Below are 16,659 nucleotides of genomic sequence, written 5' to 3'. Positions count from 1 at the left end.
CCAGTGGTCAGGTGGGAGCACAGCCGCTCTGGCCTGATTCCTGAGTGGCATCCACTGCTTCGTGCTGTGCTGCAGGGGCTGTGGGTCCTGGAGCTGCCCTCCCCACCCCCACACCCCTCCACTCACTCTGGTTCATGCAGGAGCGGTACAGCATCTTGGCCTTCTGCACAGCCGGCCTGTCCTGGGTGGTGGCATTCTCTAGCACCCCTGCGGGCAGAGGGGAAGCTGGATGGAGGCCCGAGGCAGCTGCTGGGAGAGCCAGGTCAAAGCACCCAGCACCGCCCCCCAACATTCAGCGAAAGGTGGTCCCTCTGCCCCGGCTGGGCACTGTGCCCACTGGACCAGGGCGGGCCCAGCAGCCCGGCCCCACTGGCCCTACTGACCTCACGGCCACCCCTGAGCCAGGCAGGTACTTGGCCTCATCCCAGCTCCACCCCCAAGGTCGCAGCTGCTCTCACCTTTGAGGATGACCTCCAGCTCGTCTCGGAGGATGTCAAAGACACTGTATCGGGAGTTGGTCTCGGGGATCACGTGGCGCCGCAGCCAGCCTCCGCATGCGTACTGGTAGAAGTCTTCACAGGGCTCCCTGGACGGGTCCATGTTCTGGAGGATCCTGGAGGCTGCTTGTGGGGACGGGTGGAGAGGGAGGGGGGCAGCCGGTTATGGGCAGTTGATGGACTATTAGATGTTCCATCAGAGCTGTGTGCCCTTGGGAGTGTTAATCACCCTCTCTGAGCCTCAGGGAAGTCAGAGGCAAGGGTGCAAGTTCTAGGGCTATGACTCATTAGCCGCATGACCTGGAATCCTGTGACTGTCCTGCCCTTCACTTCCACATTTGCAAACCTGGGACGCCAGCAGTCTAGAGGGAGGCAATGACCAGGAGTGCCCGACTCCCAGGAGGTGCTCAGCTGGTGGCCCTGCTCCCAGAGCCCACTCACTATGGGGTGGAGGGCGGTTCTTATCCTCCACTCAGGGTTTGTCTGCAGTTAGAGAGGATGGCTTTGCCCCTAGCACCCCAAGTGTGCAGGGTCAGTGGGGTCTAGGGTTCCCACTGAGGACTCTCAGCCACGGTGGATGCCCCCCCACCTTCCAAGCCGGGACCCTCCTTTGCTTCTGTCCCACTTGGCTGCGGCCTGGCAGGAAGCACCAGCATGGAGTGCCCATCCACGCCTGTCCGCACCCCCAATGTGGGCAGAAAAAAAATCTCATTTCTTAGTTTTCACTGTTGGTCCTTCATTCTTTTAGTCTGCAAATAGCAGCACATGGACTCCAATTTTATGACAAATTCGTGGGAGGATGCTCGTATGTTCATGTGACTTTTCTGTAACTGTAGGAAGGAGACCCTGTAGCGGATTACCATCCTTCTCCTCACAGGGACATCCACCAGGGCAGGGTGGCTGCCTGGGGGGCACACCAGCTTTCCTCACCCATTGCAGAGACCCCACCTGCAGGCAGGGTTAGGGTCTGCCCACCATTCCCCATGCCACTTCTTGAAGTGGCTCCCTTTGAGGGTGGGGGGCTCTGCGCTAGCATCCCGGGAACTCCCCCCCCCCCCCGGCAGGGCTGCAGAAGTGTGGGGAAGGGGGCTTACCCGCTATCACACAGCCAGGGGTGGTGCAGATTTCGCCCATCTCCTTGGGCTCTTGGATGGCTGTAGGCAAGACATGGTGTGAGCCAGTGGCGAGGTGGAGTAGGATGGGGTGCAGCGGGGGAGTTGTCTGGGGTAGGCAGGGCCAGGCCTCAAACCCCTAGCCCCGGGGGGGCGGGGTGGGAAGTCCAGCCTGGGGCCCTGAAGTCACGTCCTCCCCAGGAGACCCAGGATTGGGGCCTTATGTAAGGGTGAGCCTCACGCTGGCTTAACCCTGCTGTGACCTGGGAGTCACCCTCTGCCTCCACGGACTCCCATAGCTGCCCTGGGTCCCCAAGACTGAAGCTGGCCATTCTACTGTCCTGCCTACTGCCAGCCAGCTCTCACCCCTGCCACCTCCTCCAGGCAGCCTGCCTGTGCTGCTGACCTCTGCACACTGTGCCCCCCACCCCAACCCTCCTACCTGGAACTAGCTGGTTGTATAAATGTGCACCTGCCTGGTCTCAGGGACAGTGCCTCCAGCCTGGAGTGTAGGGTCACTCATGCTTGTGTCCCAAAGGTGTCCCAGGGAACATCCTGCTTCTAGCAGGTGCTCATGGCTATATCTCTGCCACTGTGCTGTCTTTCTATGGGACTCTGGGTACCTGGGGCAGGGCTCCATTCCCTAGCTTCACACCCTGGGCTGCCATGAATCACCCAGCCCACAGGGGGCCCAGTTCCAGCCCACTGCTTGGGCTTGTTTTGAGAGGGAAGGCAAAGCTACCTCGGGGTTTTCGTTTTACAATGGTCTTCTCTTCCTTTGAGAAGCAAAGCCGGCTAGGAAAGAGTGTCAGCTGCTTCCCTGGGGGAGAAACACAGCACTCAGCTCTCTGCCTCCAGCCCCCTCCTGGGGCACCTTGGGGCTCGCTGGGGACAACCCTGACATTTTCCTGCAGTGTCGGGGTCTAGGGCACTCTGGGGGCTGCCTGCCTCCTGTAGCCAGGCCTGGTCATCAGGATCACCCAGCAGAACTTCTCTCTTGCCCACCCCACCACTCTCTGCCCTACCCCCATCTTCCAGGGCCCAGCGGATTCCTGAGAGGGACCTCCTTCCCTTCTGACCTCCTCTTTGATCTAAGGGTCATGGGCCACACCCATGCAAGGTGGGCAGCTCCTGACCTCCTACCAAGGCAGGAACAATAGGCTCATTTAAGAGGAGAGGATGTCACTTTTACTTTCTGACCCATGGGCCACCTTTCCTCCATCCCTCCTCTGCACAGGATGGGGGCATTGCTTGGTCAGCATTGGGATCTTCCAGGCGGTTGTCAATTCTGCCTGGAGTGGGGGTGGGGAAGGGGTGAGGTGGAGGGATGGGAGAGAGTCACGTCCAGGCAAAGGGCTTGCCACGTCTGGCCACCTACAGACCTGGCTTGTGGCTGGGTTTCTCCACCGGGCAGGCACATGGAGACCTGGTGGGAAGGAGGGAATGGGGCCTCATGCAGGTCAGAGACTGCAGAGGGTGCAGGAGGCTCCCCAAATGTTGGGTTCTCCCTGGGCTCCTGGCAATTGGGAGTAGCGTTTATGAAACGTGGTGTCTGGAGTGGGTGGACAGAGGCATTTCTCTTCTACCTGTTGTCGCAGCTCTTTCCATCTACCATTTGTTCGTCCATCAGTCCAACAACTTTGGTTGATTATTGTAAGCCAGCCCCAGTGCCAGGCACCGAAGATTCTGATATGAGCCCGACAGGGGCCCCACCTCAGAAAGCCCCAACCCCACGAGGAAACAGAAGAACAGTGCTGGGCGGACCCAGAAATGATGTGGGTTCATGGGTGCTAAGACATGGCTGTCCTGCGGGTGTTTGTCAAGCTCATTAATCCAGAGCCCTGGGATGAGAACTAGACCTTGGACCCCGAAGGGCCATGACCTCAGGGACAGAGGACAAGAAGGACACCAGAGCTCTGGACATGACAAGGAGAAGGGGTTTTCGCTTCTGATCAGGATAAAGAAATTGAAGGTGACTGTGGCTCCCTCCCCAGGGAGGAGAATGAGCTGCACATCCAAGAACACAGGGGTTTGCAGAAACCTGCCTGAGCACTGCAGGCAGGAACCTATGGAGTGAAATCCCGAACAGGGAGATGCCCTCCCCAGAAAGAAGGGCCTGTGGTGGTCTTCCCCTGGGCGCCAAGTCTCCGGGAGGCTAGTTCTCCACAAAAGGGCTTGAAGTGGGAGGAATGGGTGAGGGTGGAGCCTGTGAGCTGGTGCCAGGGATCCAGCTCCATGCAGTGCATCCACCCACCAGATCCTCCTCATGGGGCATCCCCAGGTCATGGGCAGGGCAGGAAAGCCGAGAGAAGTTCCCCCACAAGAAGAAGTAGGCAAACGTGACACATCATTAAGAAAAACCCAAAAGAGTCCAAAGATATGGGCTTGGGAGACCTGACATCGCAGTCAGCAAACAAAACATTTAGTGGTTATGAGGATTAAGTTATAAGGTCTGGTACAAAAGGCAGGAAGTGGACGTAGTTTGTGGTGAATATCACCAGAGAAACGAAAACGTTAAGAAAGAGCAGAAGTGAAGAATTGGGTTTACAGGCTTTACCACACCCCCCACCTGCCTAAGAAAGAAGCTGCAGACCACAGCACAAAGGAAAGAGACAAAATAGAATAGAGGAAAACATCCACAAATCCCAAAATGGTGTAGCCACCCTGGAAGCCAGTTTGGGAGGTTCTTACAGAACTAAACACAGTCTTTACAATACGATCCTGCAATTCTGCTCCTGTGTTTCCCCAACTGGTTCAAAAATTTATATCCACACAAAAACTCAAATGTGAATTTTATAGCAGGTTTTTTTTCTGTTTGTAATTCCAAAAAACTAGAAGCAACCATAATGCCCTTCAATGGAGTAATGAATAAGTAAACTATTACGTCCATGCAATGGCATTATTATTGAGCAATAAAAAGAAATAACCTTTCAAGCCACAAAAAGATGAATGGATGAATCCTAAGCGTATATTACTGAGTGCAGAAGCCACCCGAAAAAGCTGCATTCAGCATGATTCCTGTTAGACAACAGTCTGAAAGAACAAAAGCAGAGATGTAGTAGACAATGATCGCCAGGCATTTGGCAGGGGCGCGGAGTAGCGGAGCTGGATGTAGAACAGAGGAGCACGGGGCAGATTCCCAGGCAGAAAGGGTGACCGGCTTAAGTAACCTTGGCAATGAATTGTGTGTAAGACCCAAGGCGGAGGAACTGTCCATCAGTGCTGTCCTGTAGTTGGGGAGCTTGGTCCCCTGGAATGCATGACATGACTATTGGGATTGAGGGAGTACAGAGGGGCTGGCAGATGGCCGGGCTCGTCACCGCTGCGGTGGGATGTTAGACGGGCCATGGCAGCAGGCTGGAAGGATGCATGTGGTAACGGATTAGAGGCTCCTGTTTAGCCCTGATATAGACACAGAGGATTGCATACAGAAGCGCTACAGATAACGTGTACACATGTGGGTTAGCGCGCACACACGTCCTCTATCAGCCACGACCCAGGAGCAAGGATCACACCTAGTAACCCGAGTATGCTTCTAACACTGTTGCCCAAACAAAGGAACCAGGGATCCTTGGAGAAATAGTGGGGACAAAATACACAAGGTGAGCCTGAAACATCTCAAAAGGCTAGAAAGCAAAAAAAAGTGTTCCCCTTCCCTCCAAAATCCCAAAGCCACAGGGCTGGGAGTATGTCAAGGGGTGCAGAAGCCACCTGGTGGAGCTCCCAGGGGCCACTGTTGGAACAGTTTGAACAACAAAATAAATTAGTATTGGATTATAATCTGAAGTATAAAATAAATATCCGTGAGTCCATGCTGACATAAATTAATCATGGAGAAAACAAATAAATGGGGGGAAATAGATAAATCCCCCAAAGAGAAGAATTCCAAATAGTTCATGCAGGTGCTCTGCCTCTCTGGACATGGATTCTAACTCCCCACCCCTTGGATGAGGGCTGCCCATGGTGACTACCTTTCGATGGGGACAGGATGGAAAGTGACGGGCAGAGTAACTTTATGGTGGAGAAGCCTGACCAACACCATGTGCTCAACCATGACATGGTCAACAACAGTGGTGAGTCACTGGATGTATGTCCCCCTGACTTACGGGCTTCCTTCCCCAAACACCTCACCCCAGTCCAACCATGAGAAAAACATCAGACAAATCCCATCTGAGGGACAGTCTATAGAATATGGGGAGCCAGGGTCCCTCAAAACTACCAGGACCATAAAAACAAGTCTGAGAAACCATCACAGTCACGAGTAGCCCAAGGAGATCTGACAAATGACGTCATGTGGTGGTGTCCTGTAGGATCCCCGGGCAGAACAGGACCAGAGGGAAGGACAGAGGAAATCGGAATAGAGTGTAGCCTTAGTTAATGGTCATGTAGCAAGGTTCGTTCACTACTTGCAACGATGTATCCTACTGAGTCACAGGATGTTGACGGGGGTTGACGTGGAAAGATGGTGTGGCCCAAGTGGTGCACTGCGCTATCTTCATAAGGCTGTTCTAAAAAAATGTTTTTTAAAGATTTTATTTATTTATTTGATGACAGACAAAGAGAGCATGCATGCATGAGCAGGTGTAGGGGCAGAGGGAGAGGGAGAAGTAGACTCCCCACTGAGCAGGGAGCCTGATTCAGGACTCAATCCCAGGACTCTGAGATCTCGACCTGAACTGAAGCCACCCAGGCGCCCCTAAAAAAATTTTAAATTACTTTAAAACAACTAGAACAGAGGATCTAGGTACCATCGGAATTTATTCTTTTATTATTATAGAGAAGGGAGAGAGGTAGAAATAATGTTAGCAGACTCCACGCAGCACAGAGCCCACCATAACCCTGAGATTGTAACCTGAGCCGAAATCAAGAGTCAGACACTTAACTGACTGAGCCCCCCAGGGCCCCCAATTATTAACTGGAGAACAAAACAGTGAGGCTCTTTTGACACAAAGGCTGAATAGAAACGAAATGAAGACTCCTCTAATGCTTAAATAGGACCAGCAGGAGACACAGCAAACCGACCCCAACAAAGATCTGTTCCCCCTTTGTAATTCCAGAAGGGAGTAGCTTTCCGTACTACCCAACTGATGTAGACTCCACTCTCTGGTCTTTTATATTTGTTCACATAACTTCTGTAACATGTGGATTATTTTCACAGAGTCTCTACATTAAAAAAATATTTTGAAAAAAATGTCTTTTTTTTTGACATTTTTGTCTGTAAGTTTTGCTTTTCTAAAGATTGACCTTGATTTGAATGATTTATGTTCCCTCGCTCTCGCTGTGTCTATCTGTCCCAAAAAAGAAGGCTATAGAAATCTTGGCCACGTGGAAAACAACCCTCCTCCCTGGAGAGCATTGTGATCACAGGCTGGCTGTCATGCGGGTATGGGTATGAGTTCACGTGACGATGTGGCCAAGGAAACCTCAAACTGAGACACTTATTTTAAGCAGGCCCAGGCTGGTGGCCTCCCCAGGTGCCTGATGGAAACAAACACATGTTCTCTGGAGGGAAGGTGATTGGCCCGAGAGACACGGGGTCCCCACAGATGAAGCAGGGTGAGATGGATTCATGCTGATGAAAAGACCAGCTTCCATGAGTGTGCAAAACAGACAGCAGAACTATGATTCCCAAGGATTGGGGTTTTGGGAATTCTCTGATCCCCAAGGTGTGGCCTCAAATCTCGACTCCTTTCTGCCCCCATGCCTTCACCAGAGAACATTTTCTCCTTCCCTTGTGTGTGCATTGGCTCCGTGTCTTGTTTTGGCCAACAGAACGAGGAGCCTAGAGCCCAGGAGGCCTGCGTGTCTTCAGCTGTCCTCTTAGACTTCCACTGGGAGAGGCACCGGCCCTGGCCCGCTTGCTGGTCCTTGTAGGGGGTGCAGGTGACATGGAGAAGAGTAGCCCCGTGAACCTGACCCCGGTCAGCTGACTTGTGCCACGGCTGTGTGTGTTCCTGTAAACGAATGCCGTTCTAATCCCTGACCCCGGGGCAGTTTGTCAGGCAGCAATGCCTCACTGACACAGAAAATAATCCAAGTGTGTTTGAAGAAGTAAAAGGAAACATTGAAAACAAGGTTATGAAACATTGAAAACAAGGTCATGAAACATTTAGTTTGTGAAAGAATAAACTATAAATTCTAGAAACACAAAAGAATGGAGTTGCTGAGATTAAATTTTAAAAAATATTTTATGTATTTATTTATTTTTAATTTAAGTTCAACTTGCCAACATATAGTATAACACCCAGTGCTCATCCCGTCAAGTGCCCTCCTCAGTGCCCATCACCCAGTCACCCCAACTCCCCGCCCTCGTTCCCTTCTGCAACCCTTTGTTTGTTTCCCAGAGTTAGGAGTCTCTCATGGTTTGTCTTCATCTCTAATTTTTCCTCACTCAGTTTCCCCTCCTTTCCCTTATGGTCCCTTTCACTATTTCTTTCTTTCTTTTTTTTTTTTTTTAAGATATTTTTTATTTATTTATTCATAGAGACCCAGAGAGAGAGAGAGAGAGAGAGAGAGAGAGAGGCAGAGACACAGGCAGAGGGAGAAGCAGGCTCCACACAGGGAGCCCGATGTGGGACTGGATCCCAGGTCTCCAGTATCATGCCCTGGGCCAAAGGCAGGCACCCAACCACTGAGCCCCAGGGATCCCCCTTTTCACTATTTCTTGTATTCCACCTATTCCACCTATCAGTGAGACCATACGATGATTGTCCTTCTCCGATTGACTTACTTCACTCAGCATATGCCCTCTAGTTCCATCCACGTTGAGGCAAATGGTAGGTATTCATCCTTTCTGATGGCTGAGCCATATTCATTGTATACATACCACATCTTCTTTATCCATTCATCTGTCAAAGGACATTGAGGCTCCTTCCACAGTTTGGCTATTGTGGACATTGAGCTATGAATATTGGGGTGCAGGTGTCCCGGCGTTCACTATATCTGTATCTTTGGGGTAAATATCCAGTAGTGCAATTGTTGGGTCATAGGGTAGCTCTATTTTCAACTTCTTTAGGACCCTCCACACAGTTTTCCAGAGTGGCTGCACCAGCTTGCATTCCCACCAACAGTGCAGGAGGGTCTCCCCTTCTCCACATCCTCTCTAACACCTGTGGTTTCCTGTCTTGTTAATTTTTGCCATTCTCACTGGTGTGAGATGGTATCTCGTTGTGGTTTCGATGTGTATTTCCTGATGACAAGTGATGTGGAGCATTTTTCATGTGTCTTTTGGCCATGTTTAGGTCTTCTTTGGAGAAATGTCTGTTCATGTATTCTGCCCATTTCTTGACTGGATTGTTGAGTTTGATAAGTTCTTTAAAGATCTTGCATACTAGCCCTTTATCTGACATGTCATCTGCAAATATTCTCCCTTTCTGTATGTTGTCTTTTGTTTTGTTGACTGTTTCCTTTGCTACGCAGAAGATTCTTATCTTGATGAAGCCCCAATTGTTCATATTGCTTTTGTTTCCCTTGTCTCTGGAGACATGTCTAGCAAGAAGTTGCTGCAGCCGAGGTCACAGAGGTTGCTGCCTGTGTTCTCCTCTAGGATTTTGATCTTTCAACCATTTTGAGTCTATTTTTGCATGTGGTGTAAGAGAATGGTCCGGTTTCATTCTTCTGCATGTGGCTGTCCAGTTTTCTCAACACCGTTTATTGAAGACTTTTTTCCATTGGATACCCTTTCTTGCTTTGCTTTGTCAAAGATGAGTTGACCATAAAGTTGAGGGTCCATTTCTGGGTTCTCTATTCTGTTCCATTGATCTGTATGTTTGTTTTTGTGCCAGTACCATACTGTCTTGATGATCATAGCTTTGTAATAGAACTAAGTCAGGAATTGAGATGCCCCCAGTTTTTTTTTTTTTTTTTTTTTAGTATTTTATTTATTCATTCATGAGAGACACAGAGAAAGAGGCAGAGACATAGGCAGAGGGAGAAGCAGGCTCCCTGTGGGGAGCTCCATGTGGGACTTGATCCTGGGACTGGGATCATGCCGTGAGCCAAAGGCAGACACTTAACTGCTGAGCCACCCAGGCACCCCCAGCGTTGGTTTTCTTTTCAACATTCCTCTGGCTATTGGGGGGTCTTTTCTGGTTCCATACAAATTTCAGGATTATTTGTCCAGCTCTGTGAAAAAAGCCCATGGTATTTTGATGGGGATTACACTGAATATGTAGATTGCTCTGGGTAGCATAGATATTTTCACGATATTTATTATTCCAATTCATGCTCATAGAATGTTTTCCCATCTCTTTGTATCACCCTCAATCCCTTTCATGATTGTTCTATAGTTTTCAGAGTACAGATCCTTCACCTTTTTGTTTAGGTTTATTCCTAGGTATCTTATGTTTTTTGGTGCGTTTGTAAATGGGATTGTTTCCTTAATTTCTCTTTCTTCTGTCTCATTGTTAGTGTATAGAAATGTCGCTGATTTCTATGCATTGATTTTATAACCTGACACATTATTGAATTCCTATATGAGTTCTAATAATTTTAGGGTGGAGTCTTTTGGGTTTTCCACATAGAGGATCATGTCATCTGCGAAGAGTGAGAGTTTGACCTCTTCTCTGCCAATGTGGATGCCTTTTATTTCTTTTTGTTGTCTGATTGCTGAGGCTAGATCTTTTAGTACTATTTTTTTTTTTTGAGAGAGAGAAATTAAGAAAGGGAGAGTGCAAGTGGGAGGAGGAACAGAGGAGGAGGGAGAGGGAGGGGGAAAGAATCTCAAGCCGACTCAGAGCTCAGCACAGATTCTGACGCAGTGCTCCATCTCAAGACCCTGAGATCATGACCGGAGCTGAAACCAAGAATCAAATACTCAACTGACTGAGCCATCCAGGTGCCCCCACTGAGATTAAATTTAAAAATAAATCTAAAATGGATTTTTTTCACTAAGGTGCACTGTTTATTTTGCTGATTGAAATCTGAGTGACAGCATGCCATCTAATCATGGGGTTTCATCTAAACCTTTACTGCACTGCAGTACAGAAGTATTCAGATATATTTTTGGAGAACTGACATTTTGCAAAACACAACCAACATTTTAGTTCGTATATGAGAAAATGCAGTGTCCTAAAAGGCATGTGTTCCAAGTTATTGCAGGTTATTTTTGGAAGAATTTCTGCAGATATAACACAGGTGAGTAGAGGTTTACTGAATTTGAATGTATTTCAGGATAATTTACCCAGAATGCAGGACCAAGTCAGAGAGGGAAACTCTCCCGAGATGCAGAGGACAGCATGGGAAGGATCGAGGACACACGTAATCAGGATTTTAGAATGGGAGAAGAGAGGTCCTGTGGGAGACACAATATTCAGAAAGATCGTATACAACTCCCTGCAATAAATATATGGTGTCAATGCTGATTCAGGAAGCATAATCTCTCCAGAGCAGAATGAACAAAACACATTTGCATAGCTAAATGCCTCATGGTAAAAGTGAAAAATACCGAAGATAAAGAAAAGCTCAGAGGGTAAGAAAGTTCCTGATGAAGAATAACAGACGGGCCCAGATTCCTGGACAGTGGCAATGGAAGCCAGAAGACTGTGGGACTAAGTCTTTAAGCCACTGAGGGATAACTAGGTCCAGATTTGTTCCACCAGCTAAACTATCCCTGAAGGACAGGTGATCAATGAAGTTATTTTCAAATAAACAATGTTTACTACTGAAAGATATTTATTTATTTATTTATTTAGTTAAAAAGATGTTATTTACTTATTTGACAGAGAGAGACAGAGAAAGCATGCACAAACAGGGAGAGTGGCAGGCAGAGGGAGAAGAAGCAAGCTCCCCACCAAGCGGGGAGCCTGATGCAGAGCTCCATTCCAGGATCCTGGGATCATGACCTGAGCTGAAGGCAGATGCTTAACTGACTGAGCTACCCAGGGGTCCACCACTGAAAGATTTTTAAAGCGCTGCCCCCCAAACTTGCCTGATCACAAGAGAGGTCTCATGTGCTCGATCTGGTATAGATCTGGAGACTGCACCCGGGCTGAGGCCTGTTCTGCCCTGTGGTTCTATCTGAGTTCATAGTTGAAGCCCTGACCCCCAGTAGGACTGAGGAAGGATAAAGGTTAGATGAAGTCATGGGGTGGGGCCCTGATCCTGAGAAGAAGAGAGACACCAGAATGACCTCTCTCTACCCATGAGGACACAAGGGGAAGGTGGCTGGCTGGGAGCCCAGAAGAGAGTTCTCACCAGGAAATGCCTTGATCTTGAACTTCCAGCCTATAGTGTGCTGTTATGTGCTGTTATGTGCTGAGCAGACCCGGACAGGTCCCAAGGTGCTGAGGTTATTCACCCCAGGTTATTCTGATTACCAGCAAATTAGGCAAACACTGTCCTAAATCAGTGCTCTCCATAATTCACTGCAGATGAATTATGTGGGAATGCAATGCTGATTCTAACCTGGTAGGCCTGAGGCAGGTCTTGAGTCTCTGAACTTCTAACAAGCTCCCAGAGGAGACTGACACCACTGCTCCGCAGACCACATTTTGAATAGGAGGCTCCAAAAGTATGTACTTTGGAAAGAAGAAAAGTTGTTTCCTAAGGAGTGCCTGAGATGGAAGAAGAGTGATGAGCAAAGAAGCTGATGAGGACGTGGGAAAGCCAAAATTAACATTGATTGCATTAAATAATGCTGCCTCTGTGTGGCAGAGGAAAATAAGATAGAAACCAAGTGCTACTCACTATAACACGGAATCAGGGTGGGAGGGAAGAAGAGCCGACCTGCTCTGAATGCTCGCATGTTTGGAAGAGATATGGAGGTGTTGATGAACTGAACACTTATTCAGTTAAATATGCATACACAGATCTAAGGTACGACAGTTCTGCTTTTTGCTTAGAATGTCAAAATTCACAACAGAATACCATTCCCATCCTAACAACAAGAAAAATCCAGATAACCTACAGATGTCACAACTTCACTGGAGCCCATCTAGGACCTGGCTGAGGTCAGAGGTCAGGGAGTGACAAGCTCCTCCAAGCAGAGATGATACTGTGTCCCCTTTGACAGGACTCAGGAGTGAGATGGTCACCACACAAGGGGGTTAGAAGAACTGAGGTACAATTTTAATATATTCTTTTTTTCTTCTTAAAGATTTACTTATTTGAGAGAAAGAAAAAGAGCACAAGCAGGGGGAGGAGCAGAGGAAGAGGGAGAAGCAGACTCCCCTCTGAGCAGGGAGCTCAACCTGGGGCTGGATTCCAGGACCCTGAGATCATGACCTGAGCCCATGGCAGACACTTGATCCACTGATCAACCCAGGCACTCCAATATTAATGTGTTATTTTTTAAAAACTATTTTTTAGAAAGATTTTATTTATTCATGAGAGAGGCAGAGATACAGGCAGAGAGAGAGAAGCAGGTTCCCCACGGAAACCCTGATGCAAGACTCCATCCCAGGACCCTGGGATCACGATGTGAGTCGAAGGCAGATGCTCAACCACTGAGCTACCCAGGTGTCCCAGTATTAGTGTTTTCTTAAAGGCCACGTGTGAGTTAGCTGGAATAGCTGGGACCACAGACTCTGTAAACTGTAGGACAAAGAGCAAAAGAGCGAACGAACACTGAACGGAGTATCCAGATATTGTGGGATGATAACATCAAACCATCTGAAGACATGTATGTGGAGTCCCACAAAGAGACAGAGAAAGAGCAGAAGAAATATTTAAAAAGATAATGGTTGAGAGTTTCCCAAAATTAATGAAGGAAAACAAAGCCCCAGATTCCAAAGACCACAAACAGCATGAATACCAAAATACACGCACGCACTCCACCCCCGGACACACCACAAACCAAAGGTAAAGAGAAGGTCTTGAGGGCAGAAGAGAGAGAAAAACACTATAGCGAGGAAAAACAAAGACAGGAATGATGGTAGACTTTCCGCTGGCAGCCATGGGAGCCAGACTGCCACGGAGTCCCTCAGAGGAAACAAACTAACAAACCAGTTAACCCAGAATTCTAGACGCAGGAACAGCATCTTGCAAGAGGCAGATGAAATGCAGATTTTTCCAGACAAACCGAAGCTGAGGGAATTCATTTCCGGTATACCTGCCTGCGATAAATGCTAATGGGAGTTCTCCAGGAAGGAGGAAAATGCTAGAATTTGGATCCAGGTGAAAATAAAGAATGTAGCACACTGGGATTTTTTTTTTTAAACAAACAAACAAACAAACAAACAAACAAAAAAACAAGTCAGCTAGCCTGGTAAGGCTCACCCAGACCCAGAATTCATGGAATTCTAGAAAGGTAACTATATGCCTTATATTTGCATAGGCTCAGATCATATTAACCATGCCTCATCACCACCTACTAACCATTATGTAGAGCAAGAATTATCCTCTTCTGCAGATTTATATATTCTTTGGCTTTCAGAGATGATAGGATCTCAGCGATTCAGCCTAATGTCCTCTTCTCAAAAAGTGGAACCTGAGATGAGGGAAGTAAGCCATCTGGCATCACACATGCAGGATAAACAAGCTCTGGGCACTGTCTCCATTTACAAACTTTTGCAAGGACTTTTTTCACTCAGGCCTGTAACATTTTGCAGGAGACAACAAATGCAACTACTACAAATGCAAACAAGAAGCTGCTCGTTTTAAAATAATTATTTGGAGAAAAGATCAGAGAGGTGAGGAGAGCTTTAAAATTTAGAAATTTAGAAATGTCATTTTGAACAGACTCCCATCTACAATAATTAACAGGAAGGCTATTGGTGAGCTGCTGGTACTTTGTACTCAAGCCCCATCCCACAACTAACTAAAATCTATCTTATGAGCAAGAGGGTGATATTTGAGAGGCGTAAAGACAGGCTTGTAATAAAATAATTTGAAAGAAAGAAAGGAAACCTCTTGAACAAGGCAGCTATTAATGATGAGGAAGCCAGATACTGGCAGGAAACTCAGCTGTGAATCTTACTCAGGAGAAATTTTGTAGACTGTGCCTGTGACTTTACCCCAAAGCCCAGATGTATCTATACTGGGAGGGCAGGCTTGGCTGGTGTAGGGAGCTAAATCTGCCTTCCCTTCAGTAACCACCCTGGTGGGAGTGGGGGGAAGGACAAAACCCACTATTTTATTATTACACCTGATCACAAATAGCACGACAGATCTAGACGTTTCTCTCTAGTGTTATCGATGTGTTAAACCATGGTCCTCAAGGAAGCCTCTAATGTACATACTGTGCTGGGTCCCATTTTACAGATAGGGAAACGAAGCTCAGAGGCATGAAGGAAACCTGCCAAGGTCATGCAGGTCCGATCTGGGGGAGCTGGCATGCCTGGCCATGCCTGGGCGTTCACCAGAACCTTCTAACGCCTCCCCCCATCCCACAATGGCAGCGAAAAAGATTCAAAGTCAAGGCTTAGAAACAGGAAGACACTTCAGTCCAGGGATTGGCAATATTTTTCTGTAAAGTCCCAAGTAATAAATAGTTTAGGCTTTGTGAGTCACATATAGACTCAGTTCACATACAACTGAACTTGTAGCATGAAAATATCCAAAGATTATACATAAATAAATGGGCACAGCTGTGTTCCAATAAAACTTTTATTTACAAAACAGGGGCTGCAGTTTGCTGGCCTCTGTGCTAGACAGTGATCGTCACTGCTTGTAGGAGCAGGATTCTAGGGTGGGCAGGATTGCAAACGTGGGGCTGTATGTCCCACTCTAATTTCCATAAAAATGTTTGATTTTCTGAGGCACCTTGGTGGCTCAGTGGTTGAGCGTCTGCCTTCAGCTCAGGCCATGATCCCAGGGTCCTGGGATTGAGTCCCGCATCGGGCTCCCTGCATGGAGCCTGCTTCTCCCTCTGCCTATGTCTTTGCCTCTCTCTGTGTGTCTCTCATGAATAAATAAATAAAATCTAAAAAAACCAAAAAACCAAAAAACTATTTGATTTCCTGAAAAGGCGTTGTCTATAACTTCTAAAATAACAGCCATTAAAACAAAACAAAACAGAAAGTCTAAGGTGACCCCTTAAAGGACAGTCATTTGAAATTTGCAAGTTAGCTGAGGGGAGAATGGACAACAAAATAATAGAGAAACCAAAAGAAGCCGAGAGAAAAAAGAGGCACAAAGATGCATTAAAGAACATGGTAGAAAAACCAATGCATTTCGGTAATCATAGTGACTTCAAATAGACCCAAGGCTTCAGGGAAAAGACAAAGACCCCAACCCAGCTATACACTGTTGCCAGAGACACACTGAGAGCTAAAGTCACACAACGTTTGAAGGAAAAATGGAAGAAAACAGGCTGAGCTAATGATCATGAGTAGTTAGATTCATATTAGACAAAACAGAAAAAAATTTTAACATTTTCAACATTTATTGAGGATTCTTGCCCAAATCTGTCCATATCCTAATGGTTGCAAACTTTCTAACTCTACTGCTCCTTCCAGTACATTAGAGGGGGAAAAATATCATAATCTCCAAATCCACAACAATAAAACAATGTTGGAAACTGCCATAGAACACAAGTGAAAAAAAAATCTTTTCTAAGAACCACAGGACTATAAATTCAGGAAGGAAAAATGACAAGGCTTATTAAGGCAGAAAGGGTTGCCATGCAATGAAAGGTCATGGAAGATAAGCTAATTCTGGATTTGTATTCATATAACAACGGAGTCTCAAAGTAGGCAAATTGCTACTTGGCCCAATTATGGGGGAAAATAGGGAATTCTCTAGCACAAGACTTAACACAAGAAAATGAAAACTCTAGATATACAGAAGACTCGACTGATCTAATGGATGTATTTGGGTCTCTGACTTCTCCTAACAGCAGCTGGGCATCCTCCACAAATTCACACGGGTTATTGGCAGCACTTGACTGCGGGTTAATCCTGAAGCGATTCAGCAAATAGCAAAGACTCGGTACCACATAAACCACAGTTCCTGACAACAATGCAGTTAATGCAGAAACCAATTAAAAAAGGTAACTTAGAAAGATCTCCATGCGTCTAGAAATTTTTAAAAAATAAAGATTTCAAAAAAACTCATGAATCAATGAAAAAAATCATAGTGGAAATGAAAAAGTGCCTAGAATTAAATAGTAA

General features: G+C 47.1%; 1 protein-coding gene across 14 annotated transcripts in view; it reads right to left on the bottom strand.

Annotated features, from left to right (window-relative positions):
- The window catches only part of MMEL1 (membrane metalloendopeptidase like 1), a 32,571-nt gene that overhangs the window by 12,237 nt on the left and 3,675 nt on the right, over positions 1-16,659 (bottom strand). For 8 of the 14 annotated variants that reach the window (XM_077891533.1, XM_077891529.1, XM_077891531.1 and 5 more), the window contains 4 exons: positions 2,352-2,429; positions 1,592-1,651; positions 459-620; positions 127-246 (listed from right to left, as the gene is read on the bottom strand). In XM_077891533.1, coding sequence (XP_077747659.1) covers positions 127-246; positions 459-620; positions 1,592-1,651; positions 2,352-2,429 — 420 coding nt within the window. Of the gene's footprint in view, positions 1-126; positions 247-458; positions 621-1,591; positions 1,652-2,351; positions 2,430-2,991; positions 3,036-13,924; positions 14,037-16,659 lie in introns of all 14 variants that reach the window. The other 6 variants (XM_077891526.1, XM_077891525.1, XM_077891532.1 and 3 more) reach the window with 4 other exon arrangements.

The sequence above is a fragment of the Canis aureus genome, chromosome 3, assembly GCF_053574225.1.
Source record: "Canis aureus isolate CA01 chromosome 3, VMU_Caureus_v.1.0, whole genome shotgun sequence".
Lineage (NCBI taxonomy): Eukaryota > Metazoa > Chordata > Mammalia > Carnivora > Canidae > Canis > Canis aureus.
Note: the sequence above shows the minus strand (reverse complement) of the source record. Positions and strands in the feature narration are given on the sequence as shown.